Raw genomic sequence first — 22,058 nt, 5'->3', positions numbered from 1 at the left:
AGGGCAGTTTCAATCTTCTCCTCAGTTGTGTCTTCTATGAAATCATATGTTTGAGAAGATGTACCTTCGTCATCCAAATGTTCTGACATCTCAATTTCTATTGGCCATGGTTTATAAAATGTCCTATAGAATCGATCAGCCATAATGTCCCAATCTGGGATTGAATTAGGTGGCAGGCTGAAGTACCAATCTGCTGCCCATCCTTCCAAAGAAAGAACGAACTGCCGTAGAAGTAACGCCTGACTTTTTACTGTGTTTCCACATTGTGCAAGGAAACGAACCAAATGGCGCCTTGGACAACCTGTCCCGTTATATAAAGGAAAACGAGGTACTGCATATCCTCGTGGGAACTGAACCCATTCAACCCAATTACGGAAAGGGTGTCCAGAAATTTGATTTCTTTCAATAATCAAATTTTGATGGGCTTCAAAACCCTCATCTTTCAAAGAAACTGTTACTTTTGCTTGATGTTCCGCTTCCCTTCTAATTTCAATTTTTGCTTTCTCATCATCACCTGGATTGCGAATGATACGTATTTCTCGTTCTTCAAAATTTACGTCCACAGTCATGACATTACAAGGAAAGTCAAAGTGGTCACTTGATACACTTTCTCCATCGTATGTCCTAGCTGGGGATGTGTATGGTGAACCATCAGGAGAAAAGTCAAGTTCCCAATCTTCATTAGGATCCTCAACTTGAGATGACTTAGCTTGTTTACTTGAATGCTTCCATACTTCATCATCCGACATACACCTGCCATTCACCTCATCATCCTTGAAGTGTAGTCGTTTTTTTGCCTTTTTCACAAGCTCAGAGTCGGACCTACACCTGGTGTCTCCTTGTTCTGTTCCCCGTACATATTCTGGAGTGCTTTGATAGTACATTGGTGGTATTGGCAAATATTATGGAGAAAAGGCTTCTGTTGTGTACTCTGGAGAAGCTGGTGTATACTCTTCTGGTGAGGCTGGTGTGTATTCTGCAAAAGTTGGTGTATACTATGGTGAGTCAGGTATGCAGATAGGAGATGTAACGCAATCTCCTTTTCTAACTTATAAACCAACTTCACCCTCATCTTCCTCGTCATCACTCAAAACAATGATGGTTAGGCAAGGGGCCAAAGTAAACTTTTCCTCCCTTCTTTTATCAAAGTATGTCTGCAACTCCACAGATTGAAATTTTGAAGGTAGAAATTCCTCCAATGTGACTGGGACAAGAGGACCTTGCTCTAACTGCTCATTAGGGACCAATTTCTCCCATTTTTCCTTCTTTGGGTTCTTCTTTCCTTTTCTCTTACTTTGGCTTTTTTCTGTTTCCTAGAAACTTTTGTTTTTTGCTTTTTGGAAACTTTTGGCCCTTGTGTTGTTGAATCAACCACACTTCTAGCTTTCACTGTGGCATTTTGTTTTTTCTTCATGCTTTTTGACTGATAAACAACCCATTCACCTTCATTATCATTGTCGATAGGGATTGGGTTAACATATGCTTTCTCTTAAAGAGGGAGCTCGATAATCTTAGAATCCAAAAGTTCCTGAATTTTATCTTTCAGAACAAAGCACTCTTTTATCGGATGGCTAATCAAACGATGGTAAGGGCAATACTTTGAATCGTTGGTCTTTCCTACCTCATGTGGTCTTTTCACCTCAGGGAGAGCAATCAACTTTTGCTCCAACAGATCTTCAAATAGGTCTTCGACCAGATCATCCATGAAAGAATATTTCTTCTCCAACCTCTCTTTCATAGTCACCTTTTTAAATTCTTTGGGCTTTTTAGTCCCTACTACAACGGGACCCTTCTTTCTGGTTTCGATTGTAGCTGCAGTCGAGGACTCAACCCTTTCAACGGTCCTAAGCCTTCTTCGTTTAGCTAGATGCAGCTCCATATCATGAGCTTTAGTGCATAGATCATTGAATCCTTCAAAAGTTTGAGCCATAAGAGGAGAGCTCATGTCGGAAGTTGTCAAGGCACATCCGAATTAACTCTAATTGCGTAAACTTCTGAGGACAAGCAAATGTCAAAGCTCGCCATCTTGCAATGAAATCTGTAACAGACTCATTGTCACGTTGCTTGGTCTCAATCAGTTCTGGTACTCCAACTCGCCTTTGTGTGTTGCAGAACTGTTTAAAGAACTCCTTCACCATGAAATCCCAATTTCGAATTGATCCCTCAGGAAGGTTAGCATACCAAGTAAATGCAGAACTTTCAAATGACTGAACAAATAGCTGCAGACACAGGGCCTCATTATGGGCTATTGGCCCGCACCTTGAAAAAAAATGAGCCACATGTTGTCTTGGATCTCCTGTTCCATCAAACATTTTGAAATCTGGTTGGGAAAAACCAGAAGGGAATGGAACAGCATCTACCCATGCTGGGTAAGGTTTTCTAATTATTCGAAAATTCTCATCATCTTTTTCTTTGACTTTCTTTACTTGTCTCCTCACCATATCATCAATCATGGCCATGAGCATTGGATTCATACCACTACTCGTTAGATTAGAGTAACAAGGACTATTGCCCCCTAGGGCTAGTGTGCTTTGTATGCCAACGGATGTCCCCACAACCGGTTGTGTCATTTGTTTGGGTGCACTTCCTGGTCCTGTCATTTGGGCCTGCAACTGTTGCATTTGCTCCAACATAGCAGCCATTTCCCGTTCTCTTCTCTCGAGTTGTTCCTGTAGGGCCACCACTTTTTCCCTGAGGCCTTGGTCTTGTTGGACTTGCGAATTTTCACCTTCTTTCTCAACCTCAGTCATCATAACTGCGACTTTGTTGATATCTTTCAATTCATTGTTTCCAATATTCGTTGAAACAAACGAGATAGAATCATCTTGTTCGTATAAAGGATTATCAACCCCCACAACATTACTCATATTTGAAGCATCTGACTGCGATGCTTTGTTTTGAGCCTGACGGGTTATGGACCTTGTTACAGGCCCTTTTCTTATTCCTTCCATAGATAGTTCAACCAAAGTAGAAATATTTCCCAAAGGTTGCTTACCCTCCTCCACCTTGGATTTTCAAACAAAGACAGGACTTTCAATTTGTTTTTGGGGTTCATCTTTCGAGAGAGCCCTTTCAATAACTCCTATAACATTTGTTGCCACTGTTCTTAGTTCCAGTTTCTTTAAGGCCTTATTTCTTCTTCGCCTTTGTCTTTTCGAAACTGGAGCGGATGACATATCAAGTCGAGCCCATAGGGGCATAGAAGGAACCGTTTGCGTTTCTGCAAATTCCTTATGAACAATCCCTACATTTTTAGAGCAGATCAATTGATGTTGATTCAAATCCCGTTGGGCCAACAGGTATTCCTTATTCAAACCTTGTCGGGCCAACGGGTGTTCCTTATTCGAACCCTGCCGAGCCAACGAGTGTTCCTTTGGCTCCTGAGAATTGACTGAGATTTGGTTTGACCAATTTTGTGCTCTGAACAGAACTATCAGTTCATAGGCCGAAACTGTTTTTTCAACAACAAGGGCCTTTTTTCCATCAACAGGAGTTTGGGTCATCACCCTCCTCCCAATGGCCCTAATGATGGCCATGTTTTCAACAGAGACTTTCTTCTGGGCAAACTCCACCATTTTAATGGAGTCTTCTACCTTTTGAGTAGTTGGGCCATAACATTTTTTGTTGCCCCCGTTGAAGCTGCAACAAAAGTTGTAATTGCAAACTGATTAGCCTCATTTGCCTGAATTAGAAAGCTCTTCGTTCGGGCTGTGGCCCTCACGGTTGCGTACTGCTTTGACGCTTTCACATAATCTTCGGTAATCTTTTTCAAACTTTCAATTTTCTGGAGAAGTGTGACTTTCTTCGTCACACCAGTTACCTTCAGGACAACCAAGAGCTTTTGCTCCGGAGCCCCTTGGGTGATAGGGAAAAGAAGTGCATCTTTCCAGGATTTCGCTAGTTCTACCTTTGGGACAGCCAAGAGCATTCGATTCAGAGCCCCTTGGGTGATGGGTGCTATCTCTACCCTTGGTTATTTCAGAACCACTGGAGCGTAGGTTTGTCGCTTGACAGTTGCTTCAGCATTTCTATAACAAAAGAATACGTCAGTAAGTTTCAACTATATATATATTTTTTTGTTCTTCAAAAGATGGGAGGAGAAATAAGTCCCACTGGGCGTGCCAGAATTTGTAGACACAAATTTTAAAACATGAAGTGTTTCAACACATTTCAAAATTTTATGTTACAAATGTCCACTATTTAGTTTTTTGACTAAACAGTGTTGATTATTTGAATAGCAGGTTCTTATTTCCGATCTGTATTTCAGATCGTTAATTACACATTTTATACAAATGAAACCTCCGATTAATGAAGAACAAAATAAACAACAAAAGACAATTTAAAAGAAAAAAGAAATATTTTATTGAGATTGTTATGGGTTTTGAACCCTTGAATACAAAATACAGTTTGGGTTTGGAACCCTTTACCTATTCATCGCCATTAGCGTAGGCTCTTGAATTCTCTAGGCTTCTCTTCTTCTTTCTCTTAACGATTTGTTTAGCTCTCAATTTCTTTCTCTCTCTCTCTCTCTCTCTCTCTGATCTTTTCACTTATGATTTTCTTCCCCCCGTCTTGTGTGATGGTCCTCATATTTATGGAGGGCCATCAGGTTATAGGAATGCTTCATCTTCAATTTAAATTTCAAATTGAATGATATTTGAATTTCAAATTGAATGATAGCGCCATTTAAATTTTGAATAATAGCGCTATCTGATTAATCATATATCTGATTAACCGGATTGATCTTTGGGGTTTCATCCTGTGTGGTGTCCTTGCTACAGGCTCTACAGGTGTCATCTTTCGTAGGCTCCACGTGTCATTTGAGCATCTTGAATAACGTCATTAAGATACGACGTTGTTTTATTTATACCCTTCAACGGAGCAAGTTAATCATTTTGGGAAGTGATTGCCTACAACAATCTTATCGTAGGCTCTATGTGTGTCATTGACTGTATTTGAAATTTAAACATAAATTTAGTTTAAAATTTATGTGCCAACAATGTTCATTCAATAACACAATATCAGCCGAAGAATCTACAAGGACAGTCTAATCTCTGCCCTTGTTTTACCAAAACTATGATCACTGCATCTCTTTTCAGGTACTTCCAAGACAAAAATATCTTACCTCAAGTGTGAATACTTATTCATTTGTAGATTTTAAAATGATTCATAGCTCAAGATTCTCAACCTCCACATAGTACATCATATTCATACATTGGAAATGCAACTATGAAGAACAACAGTATGTATATATTAAGTACCTCAAAATTCTTACCAAGGCATCCAAAAGCAACAAGCAGCTAGTATATTTACTTCTTTGTATGACATGACCTATGTTAGTACCATAACTCCAATTTTATCATGTTCACGCAACTCTTTCATGCCAATATTCTATGACAAAATCATTTTTATCATCCTAAAAACAGGCTATTGCTAGTTGCAATTATTGGATAGCTTGACATAAATTGTTGGGCCCATAATCTATTTCCTAATTGTTGAATAGCTTGATATACATTATTGAGCTCGTTTCCTAACAGCTTAAGCTTTTGGGACAATTGTTGGCTTAAGATGGTATCAGAACTTAGGTTTGGAGATGTCTTGAGTTCAAATCTCTCCGTTTGCATTTGGTCCCCATTTGCATTCTTTCTTCTCTCTATGTATGGATATTTGCATCTCCAAGCGCAACATGGGGTTGCATGTGAAGGCGGGTGTTGAATAACTTCATATACATTGTTGAGCCCGTTTCCTAATAGCATAAGCTTTTGGAACAGATGGTGACTTAACACTAATAGCTTAAAATTTTGGGACTAGTGGTGAATTAATATTGTACTATAACTCAGGTTGGATGAGATCTTGTGTTCAAGTCTTTCCGTTTGCATTTGTTCCTTGTTGGCATTATGTTTCTCTATTCGCATCTCCACATGCAATGGATAGCTTGATATATATAGTTGGACCCATTTTCTAATCGCTAAAACTTTTGGGTCTAGCGGTGATTTTATTTGTGCAAGTAATCCAAAAGGTTAGGTCTACATTCAATCCAGCCCATCAAGCACCACACTTGGGTGGAAATAACACTAGGTAATGGCCCTTCTTATTTTTATCATCCCCGGACTAGATTCAATTATCACAATCATTAAAATGCAGCTGAAACTGAATATTGACGGTCTTAGTACATTTTATATAAATACATTTACCATATTCATTTTTATATTAAACAATTTAGAAAACATCATTTAATAAAAAGATTTATATGGATGAAAAGATTATTAATGTTTCTGCGTAAATCATTTTTTTAGGCCGTCCATAATCGTACCTTGAAGTTGGTATGTACAGATTATTCTGCGAAGTTCATTAGTTCAGATGTCCACAATATGAAGGAAGACATCAATGAATTTCACGACTTTATCTTTGATGTTGTAGAGTTACCAAGTTAATCGCCCTCTCCCCATAACCCAAACCCCCCAAAAACCCCTCTGAAAAAATTGAAGAAAAAAAAAACCCACCCACCTGTTAAGCATATATGTTTTGGATATTGTTAAGCATTTATGTTTTAACACCACCCACGAAGACACAGAGAAAGAGAGCTAACCAGCAGACCATAAATATCACAGTAATGATAGAACTCTGGTCTCTCAGCCAGTCCACCACCCCAACAGCGTATCATGTTGAAGTTCATGTCTGCGTGAAACTTGATGTCTGTCTTGTAACGTTTCTTTGAAAGACGCAGTAACCCATCTGACAATATCCAATTACCTCCACGGATAAAAACCGGCTGTCCGTTGACCTTAAACAATCTACAAAGTAGAAAAAAATACAAGTTACAAGAAACATATAGAACCTTGGAAATAATGAATAATAAATTTAGAGATGAATTCTACCTCCCACCAGTTGCACTATCAATGTGGCTCTCAATTTTGCGAAAACCAAAATGATGGCTCCACAAATCAGACACTCCAAATCCCTTTACATCAATACTAATTCCAACATTGTAGAGGGATTGCTTTCCCATGCCATTTGGCCACCATAAATTGGGCTTGTAGAAGAACAGCTGTGAAAACATATCATTAACATTTGAACTGGGGTATTGCACGTAGAATTTATACTAGTTATTCACAAAATAGTTCTATGCCCATGTCAAGTGCTGAGGAGCAGTTATGTGACAAAATATGCAAGTGACTACAACAACCACAACAAGAAAACACTATATATTTTTCCTGAACTGTTCATTTACTTAATAGAAATACAACAAGATTTTTGTCTGCTTAGATCAGCAGAAACATATATGACACTGACCTCAGGAATTGTATACTCAACAGATGCTCCAGGAGGGATTGACACATGCTCTGTCTGAAGATGTTCTACCAAGAAAATACTCCCCTCAAGTTCTGTTGTTACTTGAATGTTTAAAGAACAGTCAGCAACCCAGGCACTTCTATTTACCAACCCAGTGGTGGTATGCAAATATACCCTCTTGTAATCGTCAAAGAATGATGAAACCAAGTGGGGATCCACTATTTTCACAGGCTGCACCAAATGATAATGCAGTAAAATCAAAAAATTGAAATTTTCTTACAAATTATTGTAAAACAAATGTTATTGTAGACTTAGAAGTAATGATGATTACTTAATGGTTTTTGTTTAAAACAAGCACAAGAAAAAGTACATTCCATTAAAAATATAAAACATCAAGGAGGAAAAGGAATATTATACACTTCCTTCAAGCATGTACATTTATAAACGGCCAAAATCAGAAGGGTCATGCTTTTATATCTAGATGACAATCATCAATACTTGATGTGATGTTTATCAGTTGCTCTAATATTGAACAAGGTTACAGCTTGAACTGATTAGCTTGTTTAACAAGTGTAGAATTTCAAGTGCCAATAAAGAGATAGAACAACCACATGGAGAAGGTAGTCGAAAGAAATTACGCATTTCAAAGTTTAATATAAACTCACCCCAGTAACAGATATTGATACCTCATCCCAGATGCCAGTATTCCTATCCCTGTGGCAATATAAAAATTGCTACCCTAGTAAGTGATGCTTCCATTTAGTCAAATTATAAATGGTGTTCACAAATGGATTGCTAAAAGGAAAAAACACACGATAAGATACACAGGGACACACTTTTGTAGAAAAAATGACAACTAGATGACATATTTAAAAATAATTAATCTTCTCTATGCTTTACAATTGTGATACCTGGTGACAACATGACATCAGGGCAATAAATTACCTAATAGGAATCATCCAGTCCCATCCTTCAACATATTGAGCAGCAACATCTTTGCCAATCTGACATGAACACAAGATGAAATGAGAGTATAGTCTGTAAACTCAAAAAAGGGGAAAACTAAACAAATAAATAATCTATTAGTGTATCATTAGTTTTCAGCAGAATTGTGTGTTCTGGAGTGCCCCAGCTGTAGTGTTAGTACTGGTAGGTTGACAATTTTATGACTTGTATGTGCAACCTTAGGTAGAACCTAGACCGCTATTGTGAAGAGAGCACATTGGACTGCCTACATCACCTTGGAAGCTTTAATGTCACGGGAGATCTCCAACGGCGTCAAAGGAGCGTGATGAAGATCATAGAAAGAAGAAAAAGGGCAAATATGAAATTTCATATGAAACATGTTTAGGGCATCAAAGATTGAAATTTTGGATTAATTTTGAGTCTTTATTTGTATTTATTATAATTTATTACGTCACTACACAGATTTATGTTATTATAATAGGTATTACCAATTGGGGGTACTATGGAAAATTCAATAATTACTGGACATAGTCGATGGGTCGTCTTGAGAGTCAAGTAATGTTATTTGAATTTTATTTGGAATCCTAATAGTTATCAAATATTCCTAGTTTCCAAATTTGAGTCATAGTCGTTATAGAAATAGGAGTCTGTAGCTTATAAATATGTGTAATTTTAATTAGTCAATGAAAAGTTGATATTATGAGAATTTGAAATTGTGTTTGTGTGTGATTGGCCTAACACTTGCGAGGGTGAAGCACCTCTTTCTCTCTCCTCTTCTACTTCTTCTCTTTCTTCTTCTTTGGGCACATACCCAAGTTACTATTCTTGAGTTACTATTCATAGCTCTCGAAAAGTGCCAATTTCAGTCCCAAAACCATATTCAATCACCCCAAATCAACCCTAATCCCATCTCCTAACTACGAGCCTTCAATTTAACCATTAAAACCCTAAATTACACACTGTTTTGGCGCTTAAATAGCCTCTGTTTAAAAATCCAGCAAGTTGTCCTACATTAGAGTGCCATGGAAGAGCTTCATTGCATGAAAAAGGCCATGGACAAGGAAAAAATCAAGTTAGGATAAACGGAGTTGAATAAGCTTATGTGCTAAGGAGTGTGGTCAACCATAAAAAGGTCTAGAGAGCAGTCTAGGAAAGTCCCACAGAATCGTCCACCATCCTAATGGATTTGGTCGACCAAATGGAAAGTACTTGGAGCCCAATGTGGGCATACCACAACATGGTTGACCAACTGAGTGGATGTGATCAAGGCAGATGGTCAACCACAACAACCTAAGCATAGACACTCGACAAAACACGGACACGGCAAATTTCAAAAAATGCTATACATGACACATGAGGGACATACACAAATTAAATAGTTTTATATATGTCATATATTTGAATATATTATTCAAAAATAAGGGGGAAAAAAATGTAACATAATACTAATTCCTATAAATTTATAATTTTTTTCTTTTATCATTGTATCCTAAGTTATTTTGTTAAAATTTATAATTAGTTTCACGCATGTCTAAGTGAAGGACATGTGTGTCCTCCAAATGTTAGAAGCGTGTTAGGATCTAAACAAAATTTTAAAAATGAGACGTTTGGATGAGTGTCAGAGACATGTCAGGAAATGCCCAACGATGAGTGTTGATGTTTATTCAACAAGTGCCAATGTCTGACATGGAGACGCCACCTTTTAGAAGTGTTTGTACTTCTTAGACAACAACATATGGTCGACACACTTTGAAACTTCCAAAAAATAGTTAACTAGTTGAAGTTTTGACCATAAATTCTCCAATACTCCCATTTAGAGTTTTTTTATGAGAGAGAGGCTAAAACTAGTTGTCAACTATTCATTGGAGGCTCGGCTATAAATGCTCCAATACTCCCATTTGGAGTTTTCTAATGAAAGAAAGGCACCTAGAGCTATACCAACTTTTTTACACCTTCATACACATCTCGAGATAGAAAGTGTCATCTTGATACCTTCAACATAAATCTTGGAATAGCTAGCTCCATGGGAGACTCGGAGTTCTTTGCTTGTGGAAGGTATTATATTATACTCATCCCTCTAGTGTAGCTTATACACTATTATGAGGCACACCACACGTGTTTCACATACAGACTACATTGGGGCCAAGAGTATCAGTTCCCCCTAAGAAGCCCATTTTCTAGATTTTGTAAATCTAGTTAAGTGTTAGGTTTTTGTTGTGGATGTTATGGTTTTGAGTGAGCTTAAACCTAGTGTATGTTTGTTGTAGAGAATTGGGGGTTGTCTTAGTGAAAACCCTGGAAGAAGTGGATGTAAATGTTTTAGGTTTCTTCACTAATCCATTTGATTAGTGGATTAACGCCAGTACGGAGGAAAGGAGTGGACGTAGCCAGGTAACAACTTTTGATCACTGATCAAAAGATCTTCTCCAAAGTCAACTTCTATGAAAGCATCAAAATTAGAGTCTTGTTCGAATTCATTGAGGTCATCCTTTGTGAATTTGTGAATCTTTCATTACCTACAAATACATTATCTACAAATAGGGCCTTCCCAATACTAACACTCTTCTGGTAATCAGTTATCCTATGTCTAAATTCCTTGCACTTAAAGCAATGTGATCCAAAATGCGTATTAGTTGTTCTATTAGGCTGCATCCCTGCTAGTTTTCCCACAATAGGCTGTATTCCCCAAATAGTTGAACTTGTTTCCCAGCAATTAGAAGCTTTAACATTGCACCCTATGTTTCCCTCAAGTTTGCAACTGAGTTGTTTTTCCATTGTAGTGCCCACTAGTGCACCTCCAAAATAGAATAAGGATCAACAGATTAAGCATGTCCTGAAATTGTGACCACATACCACCAATATATCGAGACACCAATTGTTCTAGTCTCCTCGAGGTCACTCCATGACACCAAATTGTTCCCGTCTGCAAGGTCAATCCATGCCACCAATTGATAAAATTCTGCAATGTAATCATCGACAATCTGCGATCCTTGGCGTAAGTTCTGGAGTTGCTGGTATAACAATCTTGTATAGTTATGTGGCATGTCCCTAAAATCTAGTAGCGACTAAGGGAACATGCTTGTTGGCTAACGCAACAACTTGATGTTTTAATCCCTCAACCTGTTGTGCTAAACATGCAACACCATCACGGTTGTACGCCTCCTAAGTCCCAACTCCCAAGCACCAATAGGTCTTCTTGGTGGCATGGTGCAGGAACGATTGCAAACTCTGATACCAGCTAATGCATAGTAGCGTGTAGGAAATAAGACCGACGGACTAAGTAGTGAAACCCTTCCCCTAACCTATTGATTCTGTCACAGAACACCAGAAACAAGGGTGTCGAAGCCTTGTTGATTCTGTACAATACCAAGAAAAAATTTGACTGAAAACATGGAAAATTGAAAACGGCTCAAGAATTATTATCCAACCAAATTTGCCTGAAAGTCATTACAATAGTTGTTTATATAGAAAACCAAATCCTAAAAGCCTTAGGATTGCTAAAAAGAGAAAATAAGAAATTACCCTAAATTGAAAAAAATCAAAGGCTTAACAATAGCCTTAAACAAAGACGAGATAAAGTCTACCAAAAATGATAAAACTACCTAAAACATAAAAGTGCCTAAAAATGGTGGGGTCTAGGGAGGCAGTCATCAATTTTGGATTTTGTTGAAACCTTTTCGAGATGGGTCTTGAGAATTTTCTGAGCTTGAAGGTGAAAACAGTCCAATGAGCTGGCCATATTAGGCCTTCCGATGCTCTCGGGCTACCACATAATTATCTGTTATGCATGCACTGCATCACCTAAACTTCTTCACCACTACCGAGCTTTCTTTGCATTCACCCTAATTTTAGACGAACAGCACCATAAACATCACTTGCTTTTTTCTTTCCATATAACCTTTAAATGTCAACATAGTATACCTCCCACAATATAAGAACATACGTCATCAATTAAACTATGTAGCTTGTATTTCATTTTTTCTTACCTCAGCATTTTAAATTTTACACATTTTCAATATTGTTTTTCTGAATGTCACCATATACTCACATAGTCTCACACTAGGTGAGATTCAATGAAAGTTGGAGAATAACAGATGGTAATTCATCATTATGTTTCAGGGGAATAGAAGTATACCTCATGGTCACCACCTTGGCCCCCCTCAGGAGGAATCCTCCCAGGATGATCAGGAGGGTGAACTAGAACGGCAAGCAAATTTTCACCATCAGGATGCAGAATATCTGTGACATCAAGAGAATGTCTTCGAAACATCCCCTTTGGCAGGACTTTTTTGTGGCCATTCAAATACACCTCCGCAGAGTAATTAATTGCCCGGAAATTCAGATCCACATGCTGGTTTCTTGACTAAAAGAAGGTTGGGAAATTTAAATAGACATATAACAAAAAATTAAAAAACAGCTAAAAAGAAAGACAAACAGGAACTGTCAATATGGACATGCAAACTGGAGAAACTTGACCTCAATTGTATTATTAAGTACTAAGCACTAACCCATTAAGCGAAATTGCAATCAAGCTAGAAGATGAAAATTACATATTCATAGGAGACCATGCATCCATTCATATGCATATTAAAGCTAAGTATTGAAGGATTAACATTATGCATTTGTGATTACCTTGCAACTAAAGTTACAAAGACTAGTTGGCCTGAAATCTGAAAGGGCGTCTAGGGATCTCCTTTTCAGAATAAAGGCAATTGTTGTAGCATTGATCAAACTAGGGCTGTTGCAATGATATTTTAAGTAAGCGGTTTAAGCTCAAACATAATCAATAATGCACACACTCATACATGCCATGCATTTATAGAATGTTTCCATGCTAGAACCAAAAACCCATCAGTATAATGTGCAAGTACAACGTACCAGCTTACACTTGAAAGTTGTAAAGAACCAAAATGTGTAGTACTCCCTCCCTGAATCAGCAATATCTATGATTGACTCATTTTCCAACCCGTAGAAAGGATCTGACACGACTTTGTTTTTTACAAGGGTTGCCAAAACACTGTCAATAAAATTACCAGCCCAATTAAGTAAAAGAAAAAAAGAAAAGAAGAAAAGGGAAAGGCGAACATAGCTATTGTTTTGTTTGATACATATGGTAAAGATCAACAGAAGGTTAAACCAAGTAAAGTTCTGTTATTTAATCTAGAGTACTATATGTTCACCTTTATGTTCTCATTTGCTCAAGAAAAGAAAATTCTAAGAAAAATGACAATTTTGAATTTCATATTTTCATTCATTGAAAGAACAAACCTCCACAAATGACATAGTATAATATTTGACTTATTTAAGATGTATTCCCTTTCCCCGAAAATCAAATTAACATATTCAATATGTCATTCTTTTGCTACCCTCAATTTTCCTGGAACAGAGCAAAGGGTCAAGTCATTCTCGTAATGTGCACCTTTGTCCTGCAATCTCTATTTACTTGAAAAGTAAACTGGAATATTTAGAAAAGAAAATATAAAATGCCAACTATGAATGACAGTGTAAGTAGATTATGACAAAAACTTATCCAGCTGAATTTATTAATCAAGACCCTAAGAACTCATCCAGCTGTTTTGCATCCTCAATAATTTCAATGCATATATAACTATAATGGTGTTACAAAATTATCAATTCACGTTGTAATTGCTATCCATAATAAAGTTCTTAACAGCCATAAATCATACCTTTTTCAGCCTTTCAAATACAAAATTTCCAAAGAACCTACTTTTTGTAAATAAAGAGAGATGGTTTGCGTAATTTTCAACTACTAGAAACAATTTTCCTTATGGAAAATTCTACCATACACGCCCCTTGAAAGGGTATACCATATGCAGTCCTAATTATGTCATTTTCTTCTTTCGTTATGGCCAATTTTCTTATTTAGTTATGACATTATTTTAATTATAACTCATAAGATCATTGTTATGACTCACATGCTGTTTGGTTATCACTTTTCTTTTCTTTTTTTATTTTAGTTATAACTCAAATAGTATGAAATTATGCCTTTGACGGGTGTGTACATAGTCTTTCCCTTTGTTTATGCTTCCTCTTCAACTAATTGTTCAATTGAAGCTTCTAAACAGACCTTATTTATGTCCTCCATAAAAATTCATAAACAAAACCAACGATCATCAAACTGAATTGCTTATTGAACACCAAATATACTAAACTAGTGTAATTGATGAGCAATCATAATTCCACAAAGATCAATTCACAAAAAAAAATAATATTTTGACTACGATAAATTCAAGAAACAAGCAACAAAACGAAGCAATTTCAATAATTTGGAATGGAAATTACGTTCCGGGGACAACAGCCTCCATCCAAGGAGAATTGGGGGCGGAGGAGGGAGGGTGAGTGGTGGTGAGCTGAACTCCGGTGAGTTCAACCTCCGTGGATCTCGCAGCTAGCCACCCTGAATCGAGCTTGGTATTGCCTATCTCCGCCATTGTTGTGTACTGTGCTTGGTCTCGGGAAAACCCTAAAGCTGTGTAGAAAAGAGAAAAAAGACGAAAAGGTCTAACACGAGTTTCTCTCTCTAAAATAAATTCCTTGAGTCAAGAGTCTTCATGGTTTGCCTTGAAGTAGACGAGGAGACTAGTGTGAATTAACATATCTACATATGACAGGTAAGACTAATTAATTCTGTCTCCTTTTAGCCCGGCGGATCTATCTATCCGCATTTTGTGGATTTTTTGGTTCGGTAAAAATTGATTTATTTTTGAAAATTAAATTCTTTTATTTTTTATATATTTTGATTTTTAGTGAATATTTTTTAAATTTTAAGTAATGTTTTTTTATTTTTTTAGATGTATCTTATTTAGATGTATCTAAATAATAAAATATTTGTGAAAAAATATTTTTAAAAATTAATAAATATACAAAAATACGACAAATATATTAAATATCCATATTATTTTTGCATTTTTTGGTATTTAGCATATTTTTTAAAGATTTTTTTTACAAATATTATACTTTTAAACTGTATTTGTATTTTTTGGTATTTAGCATATTTTTTAAAGATTTTTTTTACAAATATTATATTTTTAAAGTGTATTTGTGTTAGGTGTGTTTAAAAATTAAAAAAAATACTTAAAATATTTAAAAAAATCATTGAAAACATTAAAATACGAAGAAAAAAAATGAATTTTCTAAAAATTATTTTCTAAAAATTGTCTTGTTTTCTTTTTTCTCAATCAAAAGTAATTTTTATTAAAAGTAAGATTAGGCAAACGGATATCAATAAGAAACTTACACCAAATTAAGAAAAAATTATAATTCAGAAAAATAAATGAAAAATCTTCAAATGAAGCACCAAGAAGAAGTTATGTATATATACCAAGACATAAAATTTATACTGCAAAACAGAAGTCAATCATAAGAGTTCGACAATAAAATAGTTTAAAATAAATATATAGACTACATCTATCTGTGCAGGTAAGCTACAATCACACCACAAAGATTTTTTTATTTTTCGTTATAAAAAAAAACACACAAAAACCCTCAAATTCAAAATGCTTGAGCAATGATGGCAGCAGATTTGATGATGGAATGCAACAAGTCTGGTTCTTGGAAGGCAGTAGATCCGGCAGAAAAGATGTGGAAGGCGACAGATTAGGTTGATGGTGGAAGATCAAAAGGCGGTGACGTAGTGGTGGCACCAGAGTAAGGTGGAGAAAGAGAGAAAATGCGAATCCAATGAAGGTCATGGCTAGAGTAAAGGTGGAGGAGAGAGAACACTTCACAAAAGGAGAGAGAATGTTGGAAAGACAATGTTTCCAAGTTATTTGAATAGAAAAAATAAGGAAACGAAAGAGAAATTGAGGTAAAAGGAAGAAAGAGAATGTCACAGGTCGTCAGAACCCCCTATCCTACCCCGGTTGCAGCATACAAACAAAACCTTAGAGGAAGAAAAGTTTAGAGAGAAAGACTCTCAAAGTTTAGGCTAGTGTTACTTTCCTCTTAAAAATTGTCTAGTTAACAAGTGTTTTTAATGTACAAATAAAAGATTAAAAAAATTAAAAAATACAAGATGCTTTACTTTCATTTGACAATTTTAATTTAAAAGTTAAATCGTGACTGAAAAAGTCAATAAATCAACAAATTATATAAAAAGTCAAACATTCCCTAATTTCTTTACTTTTTACACTTTTTTTGGTAAAAAGTCAAAAATTTATCCTAAACATACTAGTTTTTTTTACCTCATATGTAAGCCAAAAAGTTAAAAAGTTACTAAAATAACTTATTCTCAAACAAAACCAATACATTTTTATTGAAATCAATGTATTTTTAGCATTTTCACATATTTTTAAGAAAAATTTTGCATGCTTACTAATATTAAATAGTACATAGGAGGCACTTGTTAGCATTTATATATCTTCTAAAAATTGTATAACCAATTCAAAATTTTAGAATATTCTGGGAAAAAAATTCTATTTACACAGCATTATTTGTTTATTTGAAGAAATAACTATTTTAAGTAAATAGAAAAAGCATAAAAGAAGACAAGTTGAAACTTCCTCCTTTGGCAACATAAAATTTTAGTCTAAAAATTAAAGTCATTAAAATGTCAAAAAAAATTATTTATTTTCATTAACTCTAATTTTTTGCATGTGTTTTTATAAAAAAAAATCAAAAAATCATCACAAATATATTAATTTTTTAAAATAAATTACACTAAAATTAAAATAAATTACACTAACACCTCCATATTTGTTTAAAATCACAGTGTCACCTCCGTTGTTCGTTGTAACACACTGCCACTCGTTGTCAGGCGACACAAGTCAAATCTATTTACTGAAGAGTCAAATGACTTTTATACCCTCAGATGCCTTGGTAAACATTTCATCTAATCTACCCACAAATGTGGTCATTTTTTTTTCAAGAAAAAATTTTCTTTTCTTTTTTTTGAAAAAAATATAAACTAATTTAATAAAAATAAATATCAAAAATATATCTTTAAAATTTTAAAAATTATTTTTGACTTCTCAAAACATAAAATTATATAAAAATTGTAAGTATTATTTATTTATTCATTTATTTATTTCTGTCATCAAATTAAATTTTAGTTTTTTAGAGAAAATATTCTGAAACAAATTTTTGAAAATCAAACCAAACCAAACATAGACATACTCTCTTATTATTTTCTCTATATGTGGGAGGTTTGCACATATGTAACGCACTTCAGGATGGACACTGTTCTAATTTATATTTAAAGACTCAGTTTGCTTTAGTTTTTTAAACTTATTTTGTAAAAAAAATTTAAAAAATTACGACAAAAATATATTTTTAAATTTTTAAAAATAATTTACATCCTTAAAAAGAAAAGAAAAAATTAATTTTTAAAATTTTTACAAAAAATAAATTTTAAAAACTTAATCAAAAAAAAAAATACACAAACAAACAAACATCTCAAAACCCTTCAATTTACCAGACATCTCACTTAGCTTAAGCTAGCAAAGCAAAGTTTTCATCCCATAAAAATGAAATGTATATTCATTTGAGGGTAATTTTGGCATTTAGATGTATTTAATTGATGGAGTCATCTAATCTTATTTGGTCAACAAACGTTTGACCAATTGAAGGATTAAATTGTTATACAAAATTTTAAAACGAGGGGTGGCAGTATGATTTTAAGAAATAAAAAGGGTGATAGTGTGATTTCAAAAAAATTGAGGGGGTGTTAGTATAATGTGGAGAAGTGGTTTGGAAATACTCTCTGGATCCTGTAAGACGCTCTTGATCCTCAGCTAGTCACTTGAAAATGAATGAACACTCCGATCGGGGGTGTCGGAATTAGCACTCTGACGGATAAGTCAATGTATACTCTCTTGGTAGCTTATATCTTAAGTTAGTCTTACTTATTCTCATATACCTCTTTTTTAGCTGATACTCTTTTTATTTATAGTCGTCCTTGATGTTGATGGTTGGGCCCACATTTCGTCCAACGAACAACCGCTCATTCAGCTACCTGTTCATATTCGGCCCGGTTTACACCTGATTCTTCGGCCGATCTGGTTATTCACCCTCTGTCCCTCCGGGATAGAGCCGTATAGTACATGACTTGATTTCCTTCTTTAAGTTATTCGACTAACCTACGTAATAATATATTCGGCCCCCACAATTGCCCCTAAATATTCTACTAATGTTAGTTAGCCAGCATGTTTGGTTTTGGACTTAGAGGGTCAAAAAATATGGCGGTTTCCCTTATTCCAATGCAAGCGTCAGAACGCCTATTCTTTTTAGGCATGATTACAATTTCTCGCCCCTTCGTACGCTTTATTCATTTAATACGATTTGAAACCATGTTGTCTCTTCGTTTGTATGCTTTTTCGAATGCACAAGGTTTCTCGTTGTCCGTCAATTCACCTCCCTCGCTTTACGCCCTCTACAACTTCTTTTTGTTCTTCATTGTCCTCATTTCTTGTAAGTTTTTATCTCTTCCATTTCGACTCATTTTCCTTGTTTGTTTGCTGTTTAGAGTGTCCACTTTGCTTGCTTTGGTGGCGAAATATTTGAGAGCCCTTCTTTCTGCAGATCGAGTCTCTAGTTTCCGTCGTCATTTTTCTATTCTTGACAACATCCATCTGTCACTCTTGGCAGAGAACGTGATTGACATGGAGATGACTGACGAGAGAACAATCGTTTTTCCTCTCCTATCAATCGCTGAGGGCGGAGTCCGTTTCCCCCCTTCATCCACTTTTGAGGGTTGTCCTTCGCCATTAGGGTTTAATCCCTTCTCAGTTGAACGTAAATTTTTACCGAATAATAATAAGAATTGTAGAACTAAACTGATGCCATAGGCTTAACCTTGGAATCCCTGCCATTCGGCATTGCAATGCCTTGGCCAAATCCTCTGGTCAGCAAGGGTGCTATTTCCTTAGGGCCAAGGACACTGACCATCATCTGGTGACAATGCTTGCCAGCTCTGGCAAGCGTGTTGATGATGTCATGGTCGTTGTTCATGGAAACTGGGAATTCGACGAGGGCGAAGATCATCAAGATCCAGTGCCTAGGCGAAGGGGTGAGCCAGGTGGCCATTTAATCCCCCACGAATTTTTAGTAAATATTTACTTGGTTCAAATTCTACGTACTTATTGTTTTATTTGTGCAGAAAACGATTTGAAAAAAATTCTCGTTTCGGCCGACGACGCTATACTTGCACAGATCAGAGCTGCACTCCAGTTTTTCGGCCGTCCGAATCTCCAGAAATAAGGGAGGGCGACCCACATTCTTTTGAGATATAAGCCGACCTACACTACTTTTTCGACCGCAGATAACATTCCGATTCCGAGAGGTGAACAGCACCTTACGGCGCTTGTTTTTCTGAGCTTCAAGAACCTTAGGCAGATTGGTTTTGAGGCTTCGGACTCAGAGCCAGCGGACGAACAAGCAGCCGAAGGGGTCGCTGACCAGCCGAATCAACCATCTCAGGATAGTTTTGACGGATTAGAAGAGGTTGACGCGACACTAAATTTGGTTTTTGAAGAAGCCGACCTTAATCATCCATCCACTTTTGGCCCAGCGGACGTGTCCTTCGAAGATATTTTCACCAACTTGGGGGACCTACCCGGCTTGTATCTTGATGGCATGGCTGGTGAGTTGCTCACTCAAATGGCCAAGTGAAAAAATACCGAGAGGATGGCTGCTCATAGAAGAGCCGAGGCCGAGCGGAATCAACCTCCGGCCCTTCCACCTGACGGTAGGGCAGAAACTCCACCTGCTCCCGTTGAGCAGGTGGTTCAGACTAATATGGCCGAGACAGAGCCTATTGTCGATCAATAGGACGACCAAGTGACGGAGTAAAGGATAGAAAAACGTCCGACCGAACAAGAAGCTGGTTATTTGGAAGACCTAGCAGATAAACGACCACGCATAGAAGAGTCGGACCTGGTGGTGTCGTTAATAATACAACCAAGGATAAAGAACACATCGGTTGCTTCCGATGCATCGACTGTAAAAGACCCAGTCGTGGCCTTGAGCTTGGCCTCATCCATTTCTTTGCTGCTTGATAGAGTAACCTTTAGGGCATAGCACGATCTGCTGTCTATCGCATTAGCCGTAATCGGCGATATTGGTACGTGATCCTTGTTTGTAATTTTGCAAGGCTAACCAAAAGAAAAAAAATTATATTGGCTTACCGATTTCTTGTTTTGTAAGCAGGGGAAAGGATAGCTAAGATTGGTCATCGCCAACATAACGCTATCGAACAGACCGGCTTTCTCACAGTTGAGGTGGAAAACGAGAAGGGAAAGGCAACATAGGCCTCTCTCAGAGTCGAATCTAAGGCCATAAAAGCGGGAACATAGAGAGCGAGGGTTGATGTCAAAGTAGATAAGGCCAAGGCTGTTGACTGACTGAGATTGACCACCGAGGAGAGGGCGAACGCCAGTGGAGAAACGCTCAAATTGGCCAACGAGACAATTGCCAAGCTGGAGGCCAATTTGGAGGTGTCGAAGAAGGCGATGGCAAACGCCGAATCCGAGATTTCCAAGTCATTCCAAGCTGGCAAGGATGCGGCCTTGGAGAATTATGTAGAAGAAGTGCCGAAGTTTGAGAACAGGGGGTTCAAACACGGTTGGCTTAAAGCCTTAGTTGCCGCTAACGTGGTATTGAAGCAGCCGATTCCATACGAGTAGGTATATATTGAGCCGCTGAAGTCTGACCCTGAAAACTAACCTAGAGTCAAAGTATTTTTCGTTTTGTTTTGGTATCCTGTGTATGTAGCTTTTGTTAGAGTTTTGACTATTTATTTATGTCAGAAGCTAATGTAGGGTAGTTTTCATTTGTAAAATGACTTCTGTTTGTGCTCAATTTATGAATGAAAATTGTTTTTGCCTGATGCATGTGCTTGTTAACGGCTAAGTAAGATGTAAAAACATGAAATGTGATGAATGGAACAAACTACTAAATTAATACTACAACTTAGCTGAATATATTAGTGAATAGGCCCTTACCCCAGCAAATTGATGAACAAGACCGCCGAAAAATGGCAGTTTAGGGATTTGCTGGAGCATAGGAACGTCTTAACGCATAGCACTGATATCTAGGCCGAATAGATTGATAAGTCTACCATTGCCTCATCAAAATTGAACAGGACCGCCTAAAAACGACAGTTCAAGAATTTGCTGGGGCACAATGGCAAATCGGCTAGGAGCTCTGGTATTTAGGCCGAATAGATTGATAAATCTGCCATTGCCTCAGCAAAATTGAACAGGACAGCCTAAAAACGACAGTTCAAGAATTTGCTGGGGCACAATGGCAAATCGGCTAGGAGCTCTGGTATTTAGGCCGAATAGATTAATGAATCTGCCCTTGCCCCAACAAGTTGATGAACAGGACCGCTTAAAAATGGCAATTCAGGAGTTTGCTATGGCACAATGGTAAATCGTCTAGGAGCTCTGGTATTTAGATCAAATAGATTGATAAATTTGCCATTCCCTCAGCGAAATTGAACAGGATCGCCTAAAAATGGCAGTTCAAGAATTTGCTGGGATACCATGGCAATTCAGCTCGGAGCTCCGATATTTAGGCTGAATAGATTGATGAATCTGCCCTTGCCCCAGCAAGTTGAACAGGTTTGCCTAAAAACAGCAATTCAGGAGTTTGCTCGGGCGCAATGGCAATTTGGCTCAGATCTCCGATATTTAGGTCGAATAGATTGATGAATCTGCCCTTGCCCTAGCAAGTTGAACAAGATCGCCTAAAAATGGCAGTTCAGGAGTTTGCTGGGGCACAATGGCAATTTGGTTAGGAGCTCTGGTATTTAGGCTAAATAGATTGATAAATCTTCCCTT

General features: G+C 36.9%; 1 protein-coding gene across 1 annotated transcript in view; it reads right to left on the bottom strand.

Annotated features, from left to right (window-relative positions):
• The window catches only part of LOC114310720 (glycoside hydrolase family 2 protein), a 28,145-nt gene extending 13,228 nt beyond the window's left edge, over positions 1–14,917 (bottom strand). The window contains exons 1-8 of the mRNA XM_028256806.2: positions 14,563–14,917; positions 13,138–13,276; positions 12,395–12,622; positions 8,239–8,297; positions 7,959–8,007; positions 7,294–7,524; positions 6,879–7,048; positions 6,590–6,794 (exon numbers count right to left, since the gene is read on the bottom strand). Of these exons, the coding sequence (XP_028112607.2) occupies positions 6,590–6,794; positions 6,879–7,048; positions 7,294–7,524; positions 7,959–8,007; positions 8,239–8,297; positions 12,395–12,622; positions 13,138–13,276; positions 14,563–14,711 (1,230 nt within the window). The 5' untranslated portion in view covers positions 14,712–14,917. The remainder of the gene's footprint in view (positions 1–6,589; positions 6,795–6,878; positions 7,049–7,293; positions 7,525–7,958; positions 8,008–8,238; positions 8,298–12,394; positions 12,623–13,137; positions 13,277–14,562) is intronic.
• Positions 14,918–22,058: the final 7,141 nt, after the last annotated feature.

This window comes from Camellia sinensis, chromosome 2, assembly GCF_055761805.1.
Source record: "Camellia sinensis isolate YWXY chromosome 2, ASM5576180v1, whole genome shotgun sequence".
NCBI lineage: Eukaryota > Viridiplantae > Streptophyta > Magnoliopsida > Ericales > Theaceae > Camellia > Camellia sinensis.
Note: the sequence above shows the minus strand (reverse complement) of the source record. Positions and strands in the feature narration are given on the sequence as shown.